At 47.3% G+C, this 22,196-nt stretch overlaps 1 protein-coding gene across 1 annotated transcript in view; it reads left to right on the forward strand.

Annotated features, from left to right (window-relative positions):
• LOC144680645 (regulating synaptic membrane exocytosis protein 1-like) overlaps nucleotides 1-22,196 on the forward strand; it is a 704,348-nt gene that overhangs the window by 575,709 nt on the left and 106,443 nt on the right. The window contains exon 24 of the mRNA XM_078541863.1: nucleotides 2,321-2,459. Coding sequence (XP_078397989.1) covers nucleotides 2,321-2,459 — 139 coding nt within the window. The remainder of the gene's footprint in view (nucleotides 1-2,320; nucleotides 2,460-22,196) is intronic.

Genomic DNA, 22,196 nt, shown 5'->3' on the forward strand with positions numbered 1-22,196 from the left:
TTGAATTGGCGTAAATGACTGTTTTTCTTAGTTAATTTGTTTGATATAATAAAACTTTTAACATATGCTTACTGGTGCCTGTGGGCCTGAGAAGATGAGCTCAGCTGGGTTCTCCTGCAAGCACATCCTGTTGTGGGAGCTTCATGGATAACCATGTGTGCAGGAAGTGCCACCAATTTCTTGAGCTCAGAGCTTGAGTTTTGGAACTTGAGAGGTGGCTAGAGTCCCTGCATTGTGTTTAGGAGATTCCTCGAATGTAAATTCCAGGATGTGGTCAACCCACAGCTCCAAGAGGGGAAGGAAGTGAGAGAATGGGCAATCATCAGACAAGGGTAGGAGGAAGACACAGGTAATGCAGGAATCCCTAAGACAGCAGTCCTCACAAACTGGTTTAAGCTCACACCCTCAGCGTAGTGTACCATTAAATCTCCTGTAGTAGGAGATTTAATGGTACACAGAGGACAAGAGAAATGCAGTATTCATAGAGAAATGGATAGTTAGGAGCATAGGTGATTCTGTAACTGCTAACCTGATTCCCAAATGTAATGCCACCTCCCTGATACCAAGGTAAAGGGTGTCACTGAGGACATATTGGAATTTTGTTTTAGATGGAGTTTCATGAACGTGGAAAAGGGTTAAAAACAGAGCATCAAATGTAGCAATCTCAGGCTTACTCCCAGTCCACCTGCTGTTGAGTACAGAAACAGGAAATAGTGCATGTGTGGCTTGGGAAGTGGTGCAGGAGGGAGGGTTTCAGATTCTTGGGACATTGGGTCTGGCTTTAGGTAAGAGACACATGCACAAGATTGAAGAAAGTGTTGTCTTATGAGGAAAGGTTGAGCGGATTGAGCCCATGCCTATTGGAGTTTAAAAGAATGAGAGGTGATCTTTTTGAAACATATAAGAATCTGAAGGGGGCTTGACAGGGCAGTCACTGAGAGGATATTTCCCTTTATGGGGGAATCTAGACTGGGGGACACAGTTTCAAAGTAGGGGGTCCCCCATTTAATGTGGAGATGAGGAGAAATTTCTTCTCTCCAACAGTCGTGAGTCTTGCCCAGAGAGCAGTGGAGGCTGCAGCATTGATTATATTCAAGGTTGAGTTAGATCTTTGACAAAGGAGTCAAGGCTTATGGAGGGCAGACAGGAAAATGGAGTTAAAGGGACAATCAAATGAGCCATGATCTTATTAAATGGTGGAGCTGGCTCGAGGGGCCGAATGGCCCACTCCTGCTCCTATTTCGTATGATCTTGTTATCACTTGCACAGAGCTGGGGACACTGCCGCCTTCTCACCACTGTCCTCATTACATTTGAGGCCCACCTAATGACCTTATCCTGCTGCTGCTGCTTGTATTCACCCAGAGATATGAGATTGGCTCAGTAGGAGGAAGCAGAGGCTGGCATTGGATGAATGGCTTTCAGGTGGGGAGGTGTTTTGCAGTGGAGTTCCCCAAGTGTCTGTTTTGGTCCAATACTCTTCAAATTTTATAAATGATTTAGACTCAGATTTAGGGAGCAGCATGATAAATTTTGTAGATGAAATTTTGCAAAGTAGTTATAGACTTCAGGATGACACAGGCAGGATGTTCACCTTGGAAGAGAGAAGGTTAAGAGGTGAGCACATTGCGGCTTTCAAGATGATAGAGCAGATAGAAACTTTTATAGGTTGAAAATCATTGGCAGGAGATTTAGAATGGAGATGAGAATCTTTTTTTCATTTAAATACTCTGGAATGATCTACCTGAAAAGGTGGAGGAAGCTGATTCCATTAATAATTTTAAAAGGAAGTTGATTCGGATACTTGATGAGTAACTTACAGCCAATTTTGTTGAAATTGCTCTGATCTTCTGCACTTGTTTGTCTGGTTCTCCAATAATGATGCTTTTATTACCCTGGAGTTAATAAGTGGAAACTCCAGTCCTGAAGAGAAATCCAGCCCCTCAGTGTCTTGGTATGTATACAAAGCATCAGGACTTGGTCAAAGTATCCACAGGATGTCAACACCTGTGAGACTGCAGCACAGCATCTCAAAAAGAGAAGATTGTATTTGTAATAATAAAAATAAAGTTAAAGAGAAGGTGGTAGATGCAGGAAGAGGATCAGCTATCAATATTTTAACTGCGTTTTTGCAACAGGCTGTTTGCCTGAATTTGGCCTGAAACTTAACAATGTGACAACTTTCAAACTTAATAAACGTACGAAGCAGCAGTTGGCTTATCAAAAATCTTTCACGATCTCATTTCTATTTTGGTGTTGTTGCTGAATGAAGCTGACACTGAAATGTTGCCCAACTATTTCAAAGTTGTGTTTGTTCACAGAAGCTGGAGGAAGGAAATCCAGAAATGCCATCCAAAGAAGCACAGAGACTGGCCTGGCAGTGGAAATGCGCCGCATGACTCGACAGGCCAGCCGGGAGTCCACAGATGGGAGTATGAACAGCTACAGTTCTGAGGGAAAGTAAGTACGCTGCTGAACTGCATGGGTATGCTCCGTGATAATTGAGATCCACAATGTCAGATCCTGGCTCACAGGGTATGTCTATCACCAAAATCTCCAGTCTCTGATTAATCTAGGAAGATGATTTAACAAAAGGGAGGAGATAAACCTCCAAACTACCTGAGAACTACTGTCAGAGGAAAGTTTAAAAGATATGGGACAAAATTAACAGGCATTTGGAAAAAAATATGGATATCAAATGAATGCCAGCATGGACTTGTTAAAGACAAATGGTGTTTGACGAACTTGGTTGAGTTCTTTAATGAAAGACCCTGATTAAAAGTGCTTGGTAAAGAAGAAACAGCCACATGAGGAAAAGCTTTTTTAAGCACCAAGTGGTTAGGATGTGCCTGAGAATGTGATGGGGGCAGAATCAATCGTGGCTTCAACAGAGAATTGGATCGTTATGTGAAGAGAAAACATTTGCAGGACTATAGGGAATGGACAGGTGGGTGAGATTAGGTGAATTGCTCTTGCAAAGAGCTGGCACAGATATGACAGGCCAGATGAGCTCCTTCTGTGCTGTACCCATTGTAACAGTTCTGTGGCTCTAAGTAACAAGAGGGTTCATGGGAGTAGCGTAGTTGATGTGTATATGGACTTTCTGAATGCGCTTGATAAAGTACCACAGAATAGACTTGGTAGCAAAATGAAGTCCAAGGGGTTAAAGGGACAATGGGAACGTGGATATAAAATTGGCTAAGGGACAGAAAGCAGAGTAGTAGTGGGAGCTCCTCTTCAGACGAGAGGGTAGTATACAGTGGTCTTCCCCAGGAGCTGGTGTTAGCATCACTACTCTTTTTGGACGAAATGTTTTGCAGTGGCAGAAGGATTAGATAGCCAGAGGTCACATTTGAGGTCATTGGCAAAAGAAAAAGAGGCAAAATGAGGAAACAACAGCAAGTTGTTGTGATCTGGAATGTACTGGCTGAAAGGGTGTTATCCTGTACCAATAGGAGCTACGCAAGAGTGATGCCCTGTACCAACAGGAGTTATCCAGGAGCGATACCCTGTACCAATAGGAGTTACGCAAGAGTGATACCCTGTACCAGTTGGAGTTACCCAGAAGTGATATCCTGTACCAATAGGTTTATGCAGGAGTGATACCCTGTACCAATAGGAGTTATGCAAGAGTGATGCCCTGTACCAATAGAACAAAGAACAAAGATAAGTACAGCACAGGAACAGGCCCTTTGGCCCGCCAACCCTGCGCCGATCATATTGCCCGTCAACTAAAACATTTTGCACTTCCGGGGTCCGTATCCCTCTATTCCCATCCTATTCATGTACTTGTCAAGCTGCCTCTTAAACACCACTATCGTACCTGCTTCCACCACCTCCTCTGGCAGCGAATTCCAGACACTCACTACCCTCTGCATAAAAAACTTGCCCTGCACATCTCCTCTTTAGATTTCTCCTCTCACCTTAAATCTATGTCCCATAGTAATTGACTCTGGGAAAAAGCTTCTGACTATCTACTCTGTCCATGCCACTCATAATTTTGTAAAGTTCTATCAAGTCGCCCCTCAATCTCCGTCGCTCTAGTGAGAACAATCCGAGTTTCTCCAACCTCTCCTCATAGCTAATAACCTCCAGACCAGGCAGCATCCTGGTAAACCTCCTCTGCACCCTCTCCAATGCCTCCATATCCTTCTGGTAATGTGGCGACCAGAATTGCACGCAATATTCCAAGTGTGGCCTAACCAAGGTTCTATACAGCTGCAGCATGGCTTCCCAGCTTTTATACTCAATACCCCTGCCGATGAAGGCAAGCATGCCATATGCCTTCCTGACTACCTTATCCACCTGCGTTACCACTTTCAGTGACCTGTGGACCTGTACACCCAAATCCCTCTGCCCATCAATGCACTTCCTGCCTGTATTAGACCTTCCAAAATGCATTACCTCGCATTTGTCCGGATTAAACTCCATCTGCCATTTCTCTGCCCAAGTCTCTAACCAATCTATATCCCGTTGTATCCTTTGACAATCCTCTTCACTGTCTGCAACTCCTCCAACCTTAGTGTCGTCTGCAAACTTACTAATTAGCCCAGTTACATTTTCCTCCAAATCATTTATGTATACTACAAACAGCAAAGGTCCCAGCACTGATCCCTGCGGAACTCCACTAGTCACAGCTCTCCATTCAGAAAAGCACCCTTCCACTGCTACCCTCTGTCTTCTATGACCAAGCCAATTCTGTATCCATCTTGCCAGCTCACCTCTGATCCCGTGCGACTTTACCTTCTGTACCAGTCTGCCATGAGGGACCTTGTCAAAGGCCTTACTGAAATCCATGTATATAACATCCACTGATCGTCGACCATCTTTGTCACTTCCTTGAAAAACTCGATCAAGTTAGTGAGACACGACCTCCCCTTCACAAAACCATGCTGCCTCTCACTAATACGCCCATTTGCTTCCAAATGGTAGTAAATCCTGTCACGAAGAACCTTCTCCAATAATTTCCCTACCACTGAGGTAAGGCTCACTGGCCTGTAATTTCCTGGATTATCCCTGCTACCCTTCTTAAACAATGGAACAACATTGGCCATTCTCCAGTCCTCTGGGACCTCACCCATAGCCAGTGAGGATACAAAGATTTCTGTCAAGGCCCCAGCAATCTCCTCCCTTGCCTCCCTGAGTACTCTGGAGTAGACCCCATCTGGCCCTGGGGACTTATCCACCTTAATATTCTTCAAGATGCCTAACACCTCCTCTTTTTTGATCTCAACATGATCCAGGCTATCTACACACTCTTCCCTAGACAAATCGACCGCTAAGTCCTTCTCTTTGGTGAATACTGATGAGAAGTATTCATTTAGTATCTCTCCCATTTCTTCTGGCTTCACACACAGATTCCCACATCTGTCCCTGAGTGGGCCTACCCTTACCCTGGCTACCCTCTTGCTTTTTACATATGTATAAATGGCCTTGGGATTTTCCTTAATCCTGGTTGCCAGTAACCCCTTTTAGCCCTCTGACTCCTTGCTTAAGTTTCTTCCTACTTTCTTTATATTGTCCATGGGCTTCATCTGTTCCCAGCCTTCTAGTCCTTATGAATGCTTCCTGACTAATCTCACAATATCCTTTGTTATCCAACGCTTCTGAAACTTGCCATGCTTATCTTTCATCCCAGCAGGAACATGCCGGTCCTGAATTCTTATCAGCTGACGTTTGAAAGCCGCCCACATGTCAGTTGTTGATTTACCCTCAAACATCCGCCTCCAGTCTAGATTCCTCAGTTCCTGCCTAATATTGTTATAATTAGCCTTCCTAAGAACCTTAACATGAGGACTCCTGTTATCCTTATCCACCAGTACCTTGAAACTTACTGAATTATGGCCACTTTTCCCGAAATGATCCCCTAGTGAAACTTCGACCACCTGGTTGGGTTCATTCCCTAATACCAGGTCTAGTATTGCCCCTTCCCTAGTTGTCTCAGGAAGCCCTCCTGGATGCACCTTACAAATTCTGCACCATCCAAACTCCTAGCACTAAGTGATTCCCAGTCAATATAGGGAAAGTTAAAATCACCCACCACAACAACCCTATTGCTTTTACATCTTTCCAAAATCTGCCTACATAACTGTTCCTCAGTCTCCTGCCGGCTATTGGGAGGCCTATAGTCAACCCCCAACATTGTCATTGCACCCTTCCTATTCCGGAGCTCTACCCATATTGCCGCACTGCAAGAGCCCACCGAGGTGTCCTCCTGTCGTACAGCTGTGATATTCCCCTTAACCAGCAGTGCAACTCCCCCACCTCTTCTACATCCCCCTCTATAGGAATTACGCAGGGGTGATACCCTGTACCAATAGGAGTTACGCAAGAGTGATACCCTGTACCAATAGGAGTTACGCAAGAGTGATACCCTGTACCAATGGGAGTCACCCAGGAGTGATGCCCTGTACCAACAGGAGTTACCCAGGAGTGATGCCTGTACCAATAGGAGTTACCCAGGAGTGATACCCTGTCCCAATAGGAGTTACCGAGAAGTGATACCCTGTACCAATAGGAATTACACAAGAGTGATACCCTGTACCAATAGGAGTCACCCAGGAGTGATGCGCTGTACCAAAAGTAGTTACCCAGGAGTGATACCCTGTACCGATAGGAGTTACACAGGAATGATACCCTGTACAATAGGAGTACCCAGGAATGGTACCCAATGGGAGGCACGCAAGAGTGATGCCCTGTACCAATAGGAGCTATGCAGGATTGATGCCCTGTTCCAATAGGAGATACCCAGGAGTGAGGCCCTGTACCAATAGGACTTACGCAAGAGTGACGCCCTGTACCAATAGGTAATTCCTATTCAGGGGCGATACCCTGTACCAATAGGAGATACGCAAGAGAGATCCCCTGTACCAGTAGGAGTTACACAGGAATGATGCCCTGTACCAACAGGAGAGTCACCCGGGACTGATGCGCTGTACCAATAGGAGAGTCACCCAGGAGTGATGCCCTGTACCAATAGGAGAGTAACCCAGGAGTGATGCCCTGTACCAATAGGAGACTCTCCTAGGAGTGATGCCCGGTACCAATAGGAGCCACCCAGGAGTGGTACCCTGTACCAGTAGGAGCCACCCAGAAGAGAAACACTGTACCAATAGGAAAGTCACCCAGGAGTAATGGCGTGTACCAACAGGAGAGTCACACAGGAGTGATGCCCTGTACCAATAGGAGAGTCACCCAGGAGTGATGCCCTGTACCAATAGGAGATTCTCCCAGGAGTGATGCCCGGTACCAATAGGAGCCACCCAGGAGTGGTACCCTGTACCAATAGGAGCCACTCAGGAGTGGTACCCTGTATCAATAGGAAAGTCACCCAGGAGTGATGCCCTGTACCAATAGGAAAGTCACCCAGGAGTGATGCCCTGTACCAATAGGAGCCACTCAGGAGTGGTACCCTGTACCAACAGGAGTTACCTAGGAGTGATGCCCTGTACCAATAGGAGCTACCCAGGAGTGATACCCTGTAGCAATAGGAAAGTCACCCAGGAGTGATGCCCTGTACCAATAGGAGAGCCACCCAGGAGTGATACTCTGTACCAACAGGAGTTACCTAGGAGTGATACCCTGCACCAATAGGAGTTACCCCGACGTGATGCCCTATATCAATAGCAGTTACCCAGGAGTGATACCCTGTACCAATAGGATTTACCCAGGAGCGTTACCCTGTACCAATAGGAGTTATGCAGTCGTGATGTCCTGTACCAACAGCAGAGTCACCCAGGAATGATACTCTGTAGCAATAGGAGAGTTACCCAGGAGTGATACCCTGTACCAATAGGAGAGTTACCCAGAAGTGATACCCTGTACCAATAGGAGTTACACAGGAATGATACCCTTTACCAATAGGAGCCACCCAGGAGTGATACCCTGTACCAATTGGAGTTACCCAGGAGTGATACCCTGTACCAATAGGAGAGTCTCCCAGGGATGATATCCTGTACCAATAGGAGTTACGCAAGAGTGATGCCCTCTACCAACAGGAGTTATCCAGGAACGATACCCTGTACCAATAGGATTTACACAAGAGTAATCCCCTGTACCAATAGGAGTTACCCAGGAGTAATACCTGTACCAATAGGAATTATGCAAGAGTGATGCTCTGTACCAATAGGAGTAACCCAGGAGTAATACCCTGTACCAATAGGAGTTATCCAGGAGTAATACCTGTACCAATAGGAATTATGCAAGAGTGATTGCCTGTACCAATAGGAGTAACCCAGGAGTAATACCCTGTACCAATAGGTTTATGCAGGAATGATACCCTATACCAATAGGAGTTATGCAAGAGTGATGCCCTGTACCAATAGGAGTTACCCAGGAGTGATACCCAGTGCCAATAGGAGGTTCGCAAGAGTGATGCCCTGTACCAATAGGAGTCTTGCAGGATTGATGCCGTGTTCCAATAGGAGATACCCAGGAGTGAGGCCATAGAACCATCGAACACTACAGCACAGAAAACAGGCCATTCGGCCCTTCTAGTCTGTGCTGAAATATTATTCCGCTAGTCCCATTGACCTGCAGCTAGACCATAACCCTACAGACATCCATGTATCTATCCAATTTATACTTAAAACTTAAGAGTGAGCCCATATTTACCACGGTAGATCATTCCACACTCTCACCACTCTCTGAGTGAAGAAGTTCCCCCTAATGTTCCCCCTAAACGTTTCCTCTGTCACCCTAAAGCCATGTCCTCTCGTGTTTATCTCTAGGCCCTGTACTAATAGAAGTGACGCAGGAGTGATACCCTGTACCAGTAGGAGTTACGCAAGAGTGATGCCCTGTACCAATAGGAGAGTCAGCCAGGAAGTGATGCCCTATACCAATAGCAGAGTCACACAGGAGTGATGCCTTGTACCAATAGAATCCACCCAGGACTGATATGCTATACCATTAGGAGAGTCACCCAGGAGTGATGCCCTATACCAATAGGAGCTACCCAGAAGTGGTACCCTGTACCGATAGGAGAGTCAACCAGGAGTGATACCCTTTACCAATAGGGGTTACCCAGGAATGATACCCAGTGGCAATCGGAAGTAAACAACAGTGATGCCCTGTACCAATAGGAGTTACGCAAGAGTGATGCCCTGTACCAAAAGGTAATTCCTATTCAGGGGTGATAGCCTGTACCAATAGGAGTTACGCAGAAGTGATACCCTGTACCAACAGGAGTTACACAGGAGTGATGCCCTGTACCAATAGGAGAGTCAGCCAGGAGTGATGCCCTGTACCAATAGGAGCCACCTAGGACTGATACACTACCAATAGGAAAGTCACCCAGGAGTGATGCCCTGTATCAATAGGAGTCACCCAGGAGTGATGCCATGTACCAATAGGAGAATCACCCAGGAGTGATGCCGTGTACCAATAGGAGCCACCCAGAACTGATACACTGTACCAATAGGAGACTCACCCAGGAGTGATGCCCTGTACCAATAGGAGCCACACAGGAATGATGCCCTGTACCAATAGGACAGTCACCCAGGAGCGATGCCCTGTACCAATAGGAGAATCACCGAGGAGTGATGCCCTCTACCAATCGGAGCCACCCAGGAGTGATACCCTGTACCAATAGGAGAGTCACTCAGCAGTGATGCCCTGTACCAATAGGAGCCACACAGGAGTGCTACCTTCTAACAATAGGAGAGCCACCCAGGAGTGATACCCTGTACCAATTGGAGTGTCGCCCAGGAGTGATACCCTGTACCAATAGGAGTTACCCAGGAGAGATACCCTGTACCAATAGGACTTACCCAGGAATAATACCTGTGCCAATATTAATTATGCAAGAGTACCAATAGGGTTTATGCAGGTTTGATGCCCTTTACCAATAGGAGATACCCAGGAGTGAAGCCCTGTACCAATAGGAGTTACGCAAGAGTGTCGGCCTGTACTAATAGGTAATTCCTATTCAGGGGTGATACCCTGTTCAAATAGGAGTTCCGCAGAAGTGATGCCCTGTACCAATAGGAGCCACCCAGGACTGATACACTGTACCAATAGGAGAGTCACCCAGGAGTGATGCCCTGTATCAATAGGAGAGTCACCCAGGTGTGATACCCTGTGCCAATAGGAGAGTCACCCAGGAGTGATGGCCTGTACCAATAGGAGCCACCCAGGTATGATACCCTGTACCAATAGGAGGGTCACACAGGAGTGATGCCCTGTACCAATAGGAGCCACGCAGGAGTGGTACCCTCTATCAATAGGAGAGTCACCCAGGGGTGATGCCCTGTACCAATCGGAGTTACACAGGAATGATACCCTGTACCAATAGTAGTTACCCAGGAGTAATACCTGTACCAATAGGAATTATGCCAGAATGATTGCCTGTACCAATAGGAGTAACCCAGGAGTAATACCCTGTACCAATAGGTTTATGCAGGAATGATACCCTATACCAATAGGAGTTATGCAAGAGTGAAGCCCTGTACCAATAGGAGTTACCCACGAGTGATACCCAGTGCCAATAGGAGGTACGCAAGAGTGATGCCCTGTACCAATAGGAGATATGCAGGATTGATGACCTGGTCCAATCGGAGATACCCAGGAGTGTGGCCATATAACCATCGAACAATACAGCACAGAAAACAGGCCATTCGGCCCTTTTAGTCTGTGCCGAAATATTATTCCGCTAGTTCCATTGACTTGCAGCTAGACCATAACCCTACAGACCTCACCCATCCATGTATCTATCCAATTTATACTTAAAACTTAAGAGTGAGCCCGCATTTACCACGGTAGATCATTCCACACTCTCACCACACTCTGAGTGAAGAAGTTCCCCCTAATGTTCCCCCTAAACGTTTCCTCTTTCACCCTAAAGCCATGTCTTCTCGTGTTTATCTTTAGGCCCTGTACTAATAGAAGTTACGCAGGAGTGATACCCTGTACCAATAGGAGTTATGCAAAAGTGATGCCCTGTATCAATAGGTAATTCCTATTCAGGGGTGATACCCTGTACCAATAGGAGATACGCAGGAGGGATACCCTGTACCAATAGGAGTTACATTGGAGTGATGCCCTGTACCAATAGGAGAGTCAGCCAGGAAGTGATGCACTATACCAGTAGGAGAGTCACCCAGGAGTGATGCCCTGTACCAATAGGAGTTACCCAGGAATGATACCCTTTACAGTAGGAGTTACCCAGGAGTGATACCCAGTGGCAATCGGAGGTAAGCAACAGTGATGCCCTGTACCAATAGGAGTTACGCAAGAGTGATGCCCTGTACCAAAAGGTAATTCCTATTCAGGGGTGATAGCCTGTACCAATAGGAGTTATGCAGAAGTGATACCCTGTACCAATAGGAGTTACACAGGAGTGATGCCCTGTACCAATAGGAGAGCCAGCCAGGAGTGATTCCCTGTACCAATAGGAGAATCACCCAGGAGTGATATACTACCAATAGGAGTCACCCAGGAGTGATGCCCTGTATCAATAGGAGTTACCCAGGAGTGATGCCATGTACCAATAGGAGAATCACCCAGGAGTGATGCCGTGTACCAATAGGAGCCACACAGGAGTGATGCCCTCTGCCAATAGGAGCCACCCAGGAGTGATACACTGTACCAATAGGAGTTACCCAGGAATAATACCTGTACCAATATTAATTATGCAAGAGTACCAATAGGGGTTATGCAGGATTGATGCACTGTACCAATAGGAGTTACACTAGAGTGCCGCCCTGTACTATTAGGTAATTCCTATTCAGGGGTGATACCCTGTTCCAATAGGAGTTCCGCAGAAGTGATGCCCTGTACAAATAGGAGCCACCCAGGACTGATACACTGTACCAATAGGAGAGTCACCCAGGAGTGATGCCCTGTATCAATAGGAGAGTCACCCAGGAGTGATGCCCTGTACCAATAGGTAATTCCTATTCAGGGGTGATGCCCTGTACCAATAGGAGATACGCAGGAGAGATACCCTGTACCAATAGGAGTTACACTGGAGTGATGCCCTGTATCAATAGGAGAGTCACCCAGGAATGATGCCTTGTACCAATAGGAGCCACCCAGGACTGATACGCTATACCAATAGGAGAGTCACCCAGGAGTGATGCCCTATACCAATAGGAGCCACCCAGAAGTGGCACCCTGTACCGATAGGAGAGTCACCAAGGAGTGATACCCTTTACCAATAGGAGTTACCCAGTGATACCCAGTGGCAATCGGAGGTAAGCAACAGTGATGCCCTGTATCAATAGGAGTTTCGCAAGCGTGTTGCCCTGTACCAAAAGGTAATTCCTATTCAGGGGTGATAGCCTGTACCAATAGGAGTTACGCAGAAGTGATACCCTGTACCATTAGGAGAGTCACTCAGCAGTGATGCCCTGTACCAATAGGAGCCACTCAGGAGTGGTACCCTCTATCAATAGGAGAGTCACCCAGGAGTGAGGCCCTCTACCAATAGGAGCCACCCAGGAGTGATACCCTGTACCAATAGGAGAGTCACCCAGGAGTGAAGCCCTGTACCAATAGGAGACACACCCAGGAGTGATACCCTGTAGCAATAGGAATGTCACACAGGAGTGATGCCCTGTACCAATGGGAGTGCCACCCAGGAATGATACCCTGTACCAATAGGCGTTACCCAGGAGAGATACCCTGTACCAATAGGAGAGTAACCCAGGTGTGATACCCTGTACCAATAGGACAGTCACCCAGGAGTGATGGCCTGTACCAATAAGAGTTACACAGGAATGATACCCTTTACCAATAGGAGCCAACAGGAGTGATAACCTGTACCGATAGGAGTTTGCCAGGAGTGATGCCCTGTACCAATTGGATTTACCCAGGAGTGATACCCTGTACCAATAGGAGAATTTCCCAGGAATGTTATCCTGTACCAATAGGAGTTACGCAAGAGTGATGCCCTGTACCAACAGGAGTTACCCAGGAGTATTACCCTGTACCAATAGGTTTACGCAGGAGTGATGCCCTGTTCCAATAGGAGTTACCCAGGAGTGATATCCTGTACCAATAGGTTTATGCAGGAATGATACCCTATACCAATAGGAGTTATGCAAGAGTGATGCCCTGTACCAATAGGAGTTACCCAGGAGTGATACCCAGTGCCAATAGGAGGTACGCAAGAGTGATGCCCTGTACCAATAGGAGTCTTGCAGGATTGATCCCCTGTTCCAAAAGGAGATACCCAGGAGTGAGGCCACCGAACCATCGAACACTACAGCACAGAAAACAGGCCATTCGGCCCTTCTAGTCTGTGCCGAAATATTATTCCGCTAGTCCCATTGACCTGCAGCTAGACCATAACCCTACAGACCACACCCATCCATGTATCTATCCAATTTATACATAAAACTTAAGAGTGAGCCCGCATTTACCATGATAGATCATTCCACACTCTCACCACTCTTTGAGTGAAGAAATTTCCCCTAATGTTCCACCTAAACCTTTCCTCTTTCACCCTAAAGCCATGTCCTCTCGTGTTTATCTCTAGGCCCTGTACTAATAGAAGTTACGCAGGAGTGATACCCTGTACCAATAGGAGTTACGCAAGAGGGATGCCCTGTATCAATAGGTAATTCCTATTCAGGGGTTTTACCGTGTACCAAAAGGACATACGCAGGAGGGATACCCTGTACCAATATGAGTTACACTGGAGTGATGCCCTATACCAATAGGAGAGTCACACAGGAGTGGTGCCTTGTACCAATAGGAGCCACCCAGGACTGATACGCTATACCAATAGGAGAGTCACCCAGGAGTGATGCCCTATACCAATAGGAGCCACCCAGAAGTGGCACCCTGTACCGATAGGAGAGTCACCAAGGAGTGATACCCTTTACCAATAGGAGTTACCCAGTGATACCCAGTGGCAATCGGAGGTAAGCAACAGTGATGCCCTGTATCAATAGGAGTTTCGCAAGCGTGTTGCCCTGTACCAAAAGGTAATTCCTATTCAGGGGTGATAGCCTGTACCAATAGGAGTTACGCAGAAGTGATACCCTGTACCATTAGGAGAGTCACTCAGCAGTGATGCCCTGTACCAATAGGAGCCACTCAGGAGTGGTACCCTCTATCAATAGGAGAGTCACCCAGGAGTGAGGCCCTCTACCAATAGGAGCCACCCAGGAGTGATACCCTGTACCAATAGGAGAGTCACCCAGGAGTGAAGCCCTGTACCAATAGGAGACACACCCAGGAGTGATACCCTGTAGCAATAGGAATGTCACACAGGAGTGATGCCCTGTACCAATGGGAGTGCCACCCAGGAATGATACCCTGTACCAATAGGCGTTACCCAGGAGAGATACCCTGTACCAATAGGAGAGTAACCCAGGTGTGATACCCTGTACCAATAGGACAGTCACCCAGGAGTGATGGCCTGTACCAATAAGAGTTACACAGGAATGATACCCTTTACCAATAGGAGCCAACAGGAGTGATAACCTGTACCGATAGGAGTTTGCCAGGAGTGATGCCCTGTACCAATTGGATTTACCCAGGAGTGATACCCTGTACCAATAGGAGAATTTCCCAGGAATGTTATCCTGTACCAATAGGAGTTACGCAAGAGTGATGCCCTGTACCAACAGGAGTTACCCAGGAGTATTACCCTGTACCAATAGGTTTACGCAGGAGTGATGCCCTGTTCCAATAGGAGTTACCCAGGAGTGATATCCTGTACCAATAGGTTTATGCAGGAATGATACCCTATACCAATAGGAGTTATGCAAGAGTGATGCCCTGTACCAATAGGAGTTACCCAGGAGTGATACCCAGTGCCAATAGGAGGTACGCAAGAGTGATGCCCTGTACCAATAGGAGTCTTGCAGGATTGATCCCCTGTTCCAAAAGGAGATACCCAGGAGTGAGGCCACCGAACCATCGAACACTACAGCACAGAAAACAGGCCATTCGGCCCTTCTAGTCTGTGCCGAAATATTATTCCGCTAGTCCCATTGACCTGCAGCTAGACCATAACCCTACAGACCACACCCATCCATGTATCTATCCAATTTATACATAAAACTTAAGAGTGAGCCCGCATTTACCATGATAGATCATTCCACACTCTCACCACTCTTTGAGTGAAGAAATTTCCCCTAATGTTCCACCTAAACCTTTCCTCTTTCACCCTAAAGCCATGTCCTCTCGTGTTTATCTCTAGGCCCTGTACTAATAGAAGTTACGCAGGAGTGATACCCTGTACCAATAGGAGTTACGCAAGAGGGATGCCCTGTATCAATAGGTAATTCCTATTCAGGGGTTTTACCGTGTACCAAAAGGACATACGCAGGAGGGATACCCTGTACCAATATGAGTTACACTGGAGTGATGCCCTATACCAATAGGAGAGTCACACAGGAGTGGTGCCTTGTACCAATAGGAGCCACACAGGACTGATACGCTATACCAATAGGAGAGTCACCCAGGAGTGATGCCCTATACCAATAGGAGCCACCCAGAAGTGGTATCCTGTACCGATAGCAGAGTCACCCAGGAGTGATACCCTTTACCAATAGGAGTTACCCAGGAATGATACCCTTTAGAGTAGGAGTTACCCAGGAGTGATACCCAGTGGCAATCGGAGGTAAGCAACAGTGATGCCCTGTACCAATAGGAGTTACGCAAGAGTGATGCCCTGTACCAAAAGGTAATTCCTATTCAGGGGTGATAGCCTGTATCAATAGGAGGTACGCAGAAGTGATACCCTGTACCAATAGGAGAGTCACTCAGCAGTGATGCCCTGTACCAATAGGAGCCACTCAGGAGTGGTACCCTCTATTAATAGGAGAGTAACACAGGAGTGATGCCCTCTACCAATCGGAGCCACCCAGGACTGATACACTGTACCAATAGGAGAGTCACCCAGGAGTGATGCCCTGTATCAATAGGAGAGTCACCCAGGTATGATACCCTGTACCAATAGGAGAGTCACCCAGGAGTGATGCCGTGTACCAATAGGAGCCACCCAGAACTGATACGCTGTACCAATAGGAGAGTCACCCAGGTGTGATGCCCTGTACCAATAGGAGCCACACAGGAGTGATACCCTGTACCAATAGGAGACACACCCAGGAGTGATGCCCTGTACCAATAGGAGAGTCACCCCGGAGTGATGCCCTCTACCAATAGGAGCCACCCAGGACTGATACACTGTACCAATAGGAGAGTAACTCAGCAGTGATGCCCTGTACCAATAGGAGCCACTCAGGAGTGGTACCCTCTATCAATAGGAGAGTCACCCAGGAGTGATGGCCCATACCAATAGGTGCCACCCAGGAGTGATACCCTGTATCAATAGGAAAGTCACACAGGAGTGATGCCCTGTACCAATGGGAGTGCCGCCCAGGAGTGATACCCTGTACCAATAGGAGTTACCCAGGAGAGATACCCTGTACCAATAGGAGTTACCCTGGAATAATACCTGTACCAATATTAATTATGCAAGAGTACCAATAGGGGTTATGCAGGATTGATGCCCTTTACCAATAGGAGATACCCAGGAGTGATGCCCTGTACCAATAGGAGTTACGCAAGAGTGCCGCCCTGTACTATTAGGTAATTCCTATTCAGGGGTGATACCCTGTTCCAATAGGAGTTCCGCAGAAGTGATGCCCTGTACAAATAGGAGCCACCCAGTACTGATACACTGTACCAATAGGAGAGTCACCCAGGAGTGATGCCCTGTAACAATAGGAGTAACCCAGGAGTGATATCCTGTACCAATAGCTTTACACAGGAGTGATGCCCTGTACCAATAGGAGTAACCCAGGAGTAATACCCTATACCAATAGATTTACGTAGGAGTGATGCCCTGTAACAATAGGAGTTACCCAGGAGTGATATCCTGTACCAATAGGTTTATGCAGGAATGATACCCTATACCAATAGGAGTTATGCAAGAGTGATGCCCTGTACCAATCGGAGTTACCCAGGAGTGATACCCAGTGCCAATAGGAGGTACGCAAGAGTGATGCCCTGTACCAATAGGAGTTTTGCAGGATTGATCCCCTGTTCTAATAGGAGATACCCAGGAGTGATGCCCTGTACCAATAGGAGCCACCCAGAACTGTTACGCTGTACCAATAGGGGAGTCACCCAGGTGTGATGCCCTGTACCAATAGGAGCCACCCAGGAGTGATACCCTGAACCAATAGGAGACTCAGCCAGGAGTGATGCCCTGTAACAATAGGAGTAACCAGGAGTGATATCCTGTACCAATAGCTTTACACAGGAGTGATGCCCTGTACCAATAGGAGTAACCCAGGAGTAATACCCTATACCAATAGGTTTACGTAGGAGTGATGCCCTGTAACAATAGGAGTTACCCAAGAGTGATATCCTGTACCAATAGGTTTATGCAGGAGTGATACCCTGTACCAATAGGAGTTACGAAAGAGTGATGCCCTGTACCAATCGGAGTTACCCAGGAGTGATACCCAATGCCAATAGGCGGTACGCAAGAGTGATGCCCTGTACCAATAGGGGTTATGTAGGATTGATGCCCTTTCCAATAGGAGATACCCAGGAGTGATGCCCTGTACCAATAGGTAATTCCTATTCAGGGGTGATACCCTGTACCAATAGGAGATATGCAGGAGTGATAACCTGTACCAATAAGAGTTACAAAGGAGAGATGCCCTGTACCAATAGGAGAATTAACCAGGAAGTGATACCCTGTACCAATAGGAGAGTTTCCCTGGAATGTTATCCTGTACCAATAGGAGTTACGCAAGAGTGATGCTCTCTACCAACAGGAGTTATCCAGGAGCGATACCCTGTGCCAATAGGATTTACACAATAGTGATCCCCTGTACCAATAGGAGTTACCCAGGAGTAATACCTGTACCAATAGGTTTACGCAGGAGTGATGCCCTGTTCCAATAGGAGTTACCCAGGAGTGATATCCTGTACCAATAGGTTTATGCAGGAATGATACCCTATACCAATAGGAGTTATGCAAGAGTGATGCCCTGTACCAATAGGAGTTACCCAGGAGTGATACCCAGTGCCAATAGGAGGTACGCAAGAGTGATGCCCTGTACCAATAGGAGTCTTGCAGGATTGATCCCCTGTTCCAAAAGGAGATACCCAGGAGTGAGGCCATAGAACCATCGAACACTACAGCACAGAAAACAGGCCATTCGGCCCTTCTAGTCTGTGCCGAAATATTATTCCACTAGTCCCATTGACCTGCAGCTAGACCATAACTCTACAGACCACACCCATCCATGTATCTATCCAATTTATACTTAAAACCTAAGAGTGAGCCCGCATTTACCACGGTAGATCATTCCACACTCTCACCACTCTTTGAGTGAAGAAGTTTCCCCTAATGTTCCACCTTAACATTTCCTCTTTCACCCTAAAGCCATGTCCTCTCGTGTTTATCTCTAGGCCCTGTACTAATAGAAGTTACGCAGGAGTGATACCCTGTACCAATAGGAGCTACGCAAGAGGGATGTCCTGTACCAATAGGTAATTCCTATTCAGGGGTTTTACCGTGTACCAAAAGGAGGTACGCAGGAGGGATACCCTGTACCAATATGAGTTACACTGGAGTGATGCCCTGTACCAATAGGAGAGTCAGCCAGGAAGTGATGCCCTGTACCAATAGGAGAGTCACACAGGAGTGATGCCTTGTACCAATAGGAGCCACACAGGACTGATACACTATACCAATAGGAGAGTCACCCAGGAGTGATGCCCTATACCAATAGGAGCCACCCAGAAGTGGTACCCTTTACCGATAGCAGAGTCACCCAGGAATGATACCCTTTACCAATAGGAGTTACCCAGGAATGATACCCTTTACGGTAGGAGTTACCCAGAAGTGATACCCAGTGGCAATCGGAGGTAAGCAACAGTGATGCGCTGTACCAATAGGAGTTACGCAAGAGTGATGCCCTGTACCAAAAGGTAATTCCTATTCAGGGGTGATAGCCTGTATCAATAGAAGGTACGCAGAAGTGATACCCTGTACCAATAGGAGTTACACTGGAGTGATACGTTAACCAATAGGAGTTACGGAAGTGTGTTGCCCGGTTCCAATAGGAGTTACACAAGATTGATACCGTGTACCAATAGGAGGTACGCAAGAGTGATGCCCTGTACCAATCGGAGTTATGCAGGATTGATGCCATGTTCCAATAAGAGATATCCAGGAGTGAGGCCCTGTACTAATAGGAGTTACGCAGGAGTGATACACTGTACCAATAGGAAAGTCACCCAGGTGTGATGCCCTGTGCCAATAGGAGATCCACCCAGGCGTGATGCCCTGTACCAATACGAGCCACACAGGAGTGGTACCCCATACTAATAGGAGAGTCACCCAGGAGTGATGCCCTGTACCAATAGGAGCCACCCAGGAGTGATACATTGTACCAATAGGAAAGTCACCCAGGAGTGATGCCCTGTATCAATAGGAGTTACACAAGAGTGATGCCCTGTACCAATACGAGTTACCCAGGAGTGATGCCCATTGCCAATAGGAGGTATGCAAGAGTGATGCCCTGTACCAATCGGAGTTATGCAGGATTGATGCCATGTTCCAATAGGAGATAACCCGGAGTGAGACCCTGTACTAATAGGTGTTACGCAGGAGTGATGCACTGTACCAAAAGGAAAGTCACCCAGGTGTGATGCCCTGTACCAATAGGAGATCCACCCACGCATGATGCCCTGTACCATTAGGAGAGTCACCCAGGATGATGCCCTGTACCAATTGGAGCCACCCAGGAGTGATACCCTGTACTAATAGGAGAGTCACCCAGGTGTGATACCCTGTTCCAATATCAGCAGCTCATGAGTGGGACTCTCTTTCAATCGAAGAGTCACCCAGGAGCAATGCCCTTTACCAATAGGAACCACCCAGGAGTGATATCCTGTACCAATAGGAGAGTCTCACAGGAGTGATGCCCTGTACCAATTGCAGTGCCACCCAGGAGTAATACCTGTGTCAATTTTAATTATGCAAGAGTGATGCTCTGTACCAATAGGAATAACCCAGGTGTAATACCCTGTACCAATAGGTTTACGCAGGAGTGTTGCCCTGTATCAATAGGAGTTACGAAGGAGTGATACCCTGTATCAACAGGAGTTACCTAGGAGTGATGCCCTGTACCAAGAGGAGTCACCCAGGCATGACGCCCTGTCCAAATAGGAGTTACCCAGGAGTGATACCCTGTACCAATAGGAATTACACAGGAGTGATACCGTGTACCAATAGGACTTACGAAAGTGTGTTGCCCAGTTCCAATAGGAGTTACACAAAATTGATACCATGTACCAATAGGAGGTATGCAAGAGTGATGCCCTGTACCAATCGGAGTTATGCAGGATTGATGCCATGTTCCAATAGGAGATACCCAGGAGTGAGGCCCTGTACTAATAGGAGTTAGGCAGGAGTGATACACTGTACCAATAGGAAAGTCACCCAGGTGTGATGCCCTGTACCAAAAGGAGATCCACCCAGGCGTGATGCCCTGTACCATTAGGAGTCACCCAGGAGTGATGCCCTGTACCAATAGGAGAGTCACCTAGGAGTGATGCCCTGTACTAATTGGAGCCACACAGGAGTGGTACCCTGTACAGATAGTAGAGTCACCCAGGAGTGAGGCCCTGCACCAAAAGGAGAGTCACCCAGGAGTGATGCCCTGTACCAAGAGGAGACTCACCCAGGAGTGATGCCCTGTACCAACTGGAGCCACCCAGGAGTGATACCCTGTACCAATAAGAGAGTCACACAGGTGTGATGCCCTGTACCAATAGGAGCCACTCATGAGTGGGACCCTCTATCAATAGGAGAGTCACCCAGGACCGATGCCCTCTACCAATAGGAGCCACCCAGGAGTGATACCCTGTACCAATAGGGCTTACCCAGGAGAGATACCCTATACCAATAGGAGTTACCCAGGAGTAATACCTGTTTCAATTTTAATTATGCAAGAGTGATGCTCTGTACCAATAGGAGTAACCCAGGAGTAATACCCTGTACCAATAGGTTTATGCAGGAGTGTTGACCTGTACCAATCGGAGTTACGCAGGGGTGATACCCTTTTTCAACAGAAGTTACGCAAGAGTGATACCCTGTACCAATAGGAGTTACACAAGAGTGATGCCCTGTACCAATAGGAGTTATACAAGAGTGATGCTCTGTACCAATAGGTGTTACCCAGGAGTAATGCCCTGTACCAAGAGGAGTCACCCAGGCATGACGCCCTGTCCAAATAGGAGTAACCCAGGAGTGATACCCTGTACCGATAGGAGTTACACAGGAGTGATACCGTGTACCAATAGGAGTTAAGGAAATGTGTTGCCCGGTTCCAATAGGAGTTACACAAGATTGATACCGTGTACCAATAGGAGGTACGCAAGCGTGTTGCCCGGTACCAATAGGAATTATCCAGGAATGATACTCCTTACAGTAGGAGTTACCCAGGAGTGATACCCAGTGGCAATAGGAGGTACGCAAGAGTGATGCTCTGTACCAATAGGTAATTCCTATTCAGGGGTGATACCCTGTACCAATAGGATTTACGCAGATGTGATAACCAGTACCAATAGGAGTTTCACAGGAGTGATGTCCTGTACCAATAGGAGACTCAGCCAGGAGTGATGCCCTATACCAATAGGAGCCACCCAGGAGTGGTACCCTGTACTAATACAAGAGTCACCCAGGAGTGATGCCCTGTAGCAATAAGAGCCACCGAGGATTGATACACAATACCAATAGGAAAGTCACCCAGGAGTGATGCCCTGTACCAATAGGAGAGTCACCCAGGAGTGATGCCGTGTACCAATAGGTGCCACCCAGAACTGATACGTTGTAAGAATAGGAGAGTCACCCAGGTGTGATGCCCTGTTCCAATAGGAGCCACCCAGGATTGATACCCTGAACCAATAGGAGACTCACCCAGGAGTGATGCCCTGTACCAATTCGAGCCACCCAGCAGTGATATACTGTACCAATCGGAAAGTCACCCAGGAGTGATGCCCTGTACCAATAGGAGAGTCACCCAGGAGTGATCCCCTGTACCAATAGGAGCCACACAGGAGTGGTACCTTGTACCTATCGGAGAGTCACCCATGAGTGTTGCCCTGTATCAATAGGAGAGTCACCGAGGAGTGATGCCCTATACCAAATGAGAGTCACCCAGGAGTGATGCCATGTACCAATAGGAGCCACCCAGAACTGTTACGCTGTAC

The sequence above is a fragment of the Cetorhinus maximus genome, chromosome 5, assembly GCF_964194155.1.
Source record: "Cetorhinus maximus chromosome 5, sCetMax3.hap1.1, whole genome shotgun sequence".
NCBI classification, from domain to species: Eukaryota; Metazoa; Chordata; class Chondrichthyes; order Lamniformes; family Cetorhinidae; genus Cetorhinus; species Cetorhinus maximus.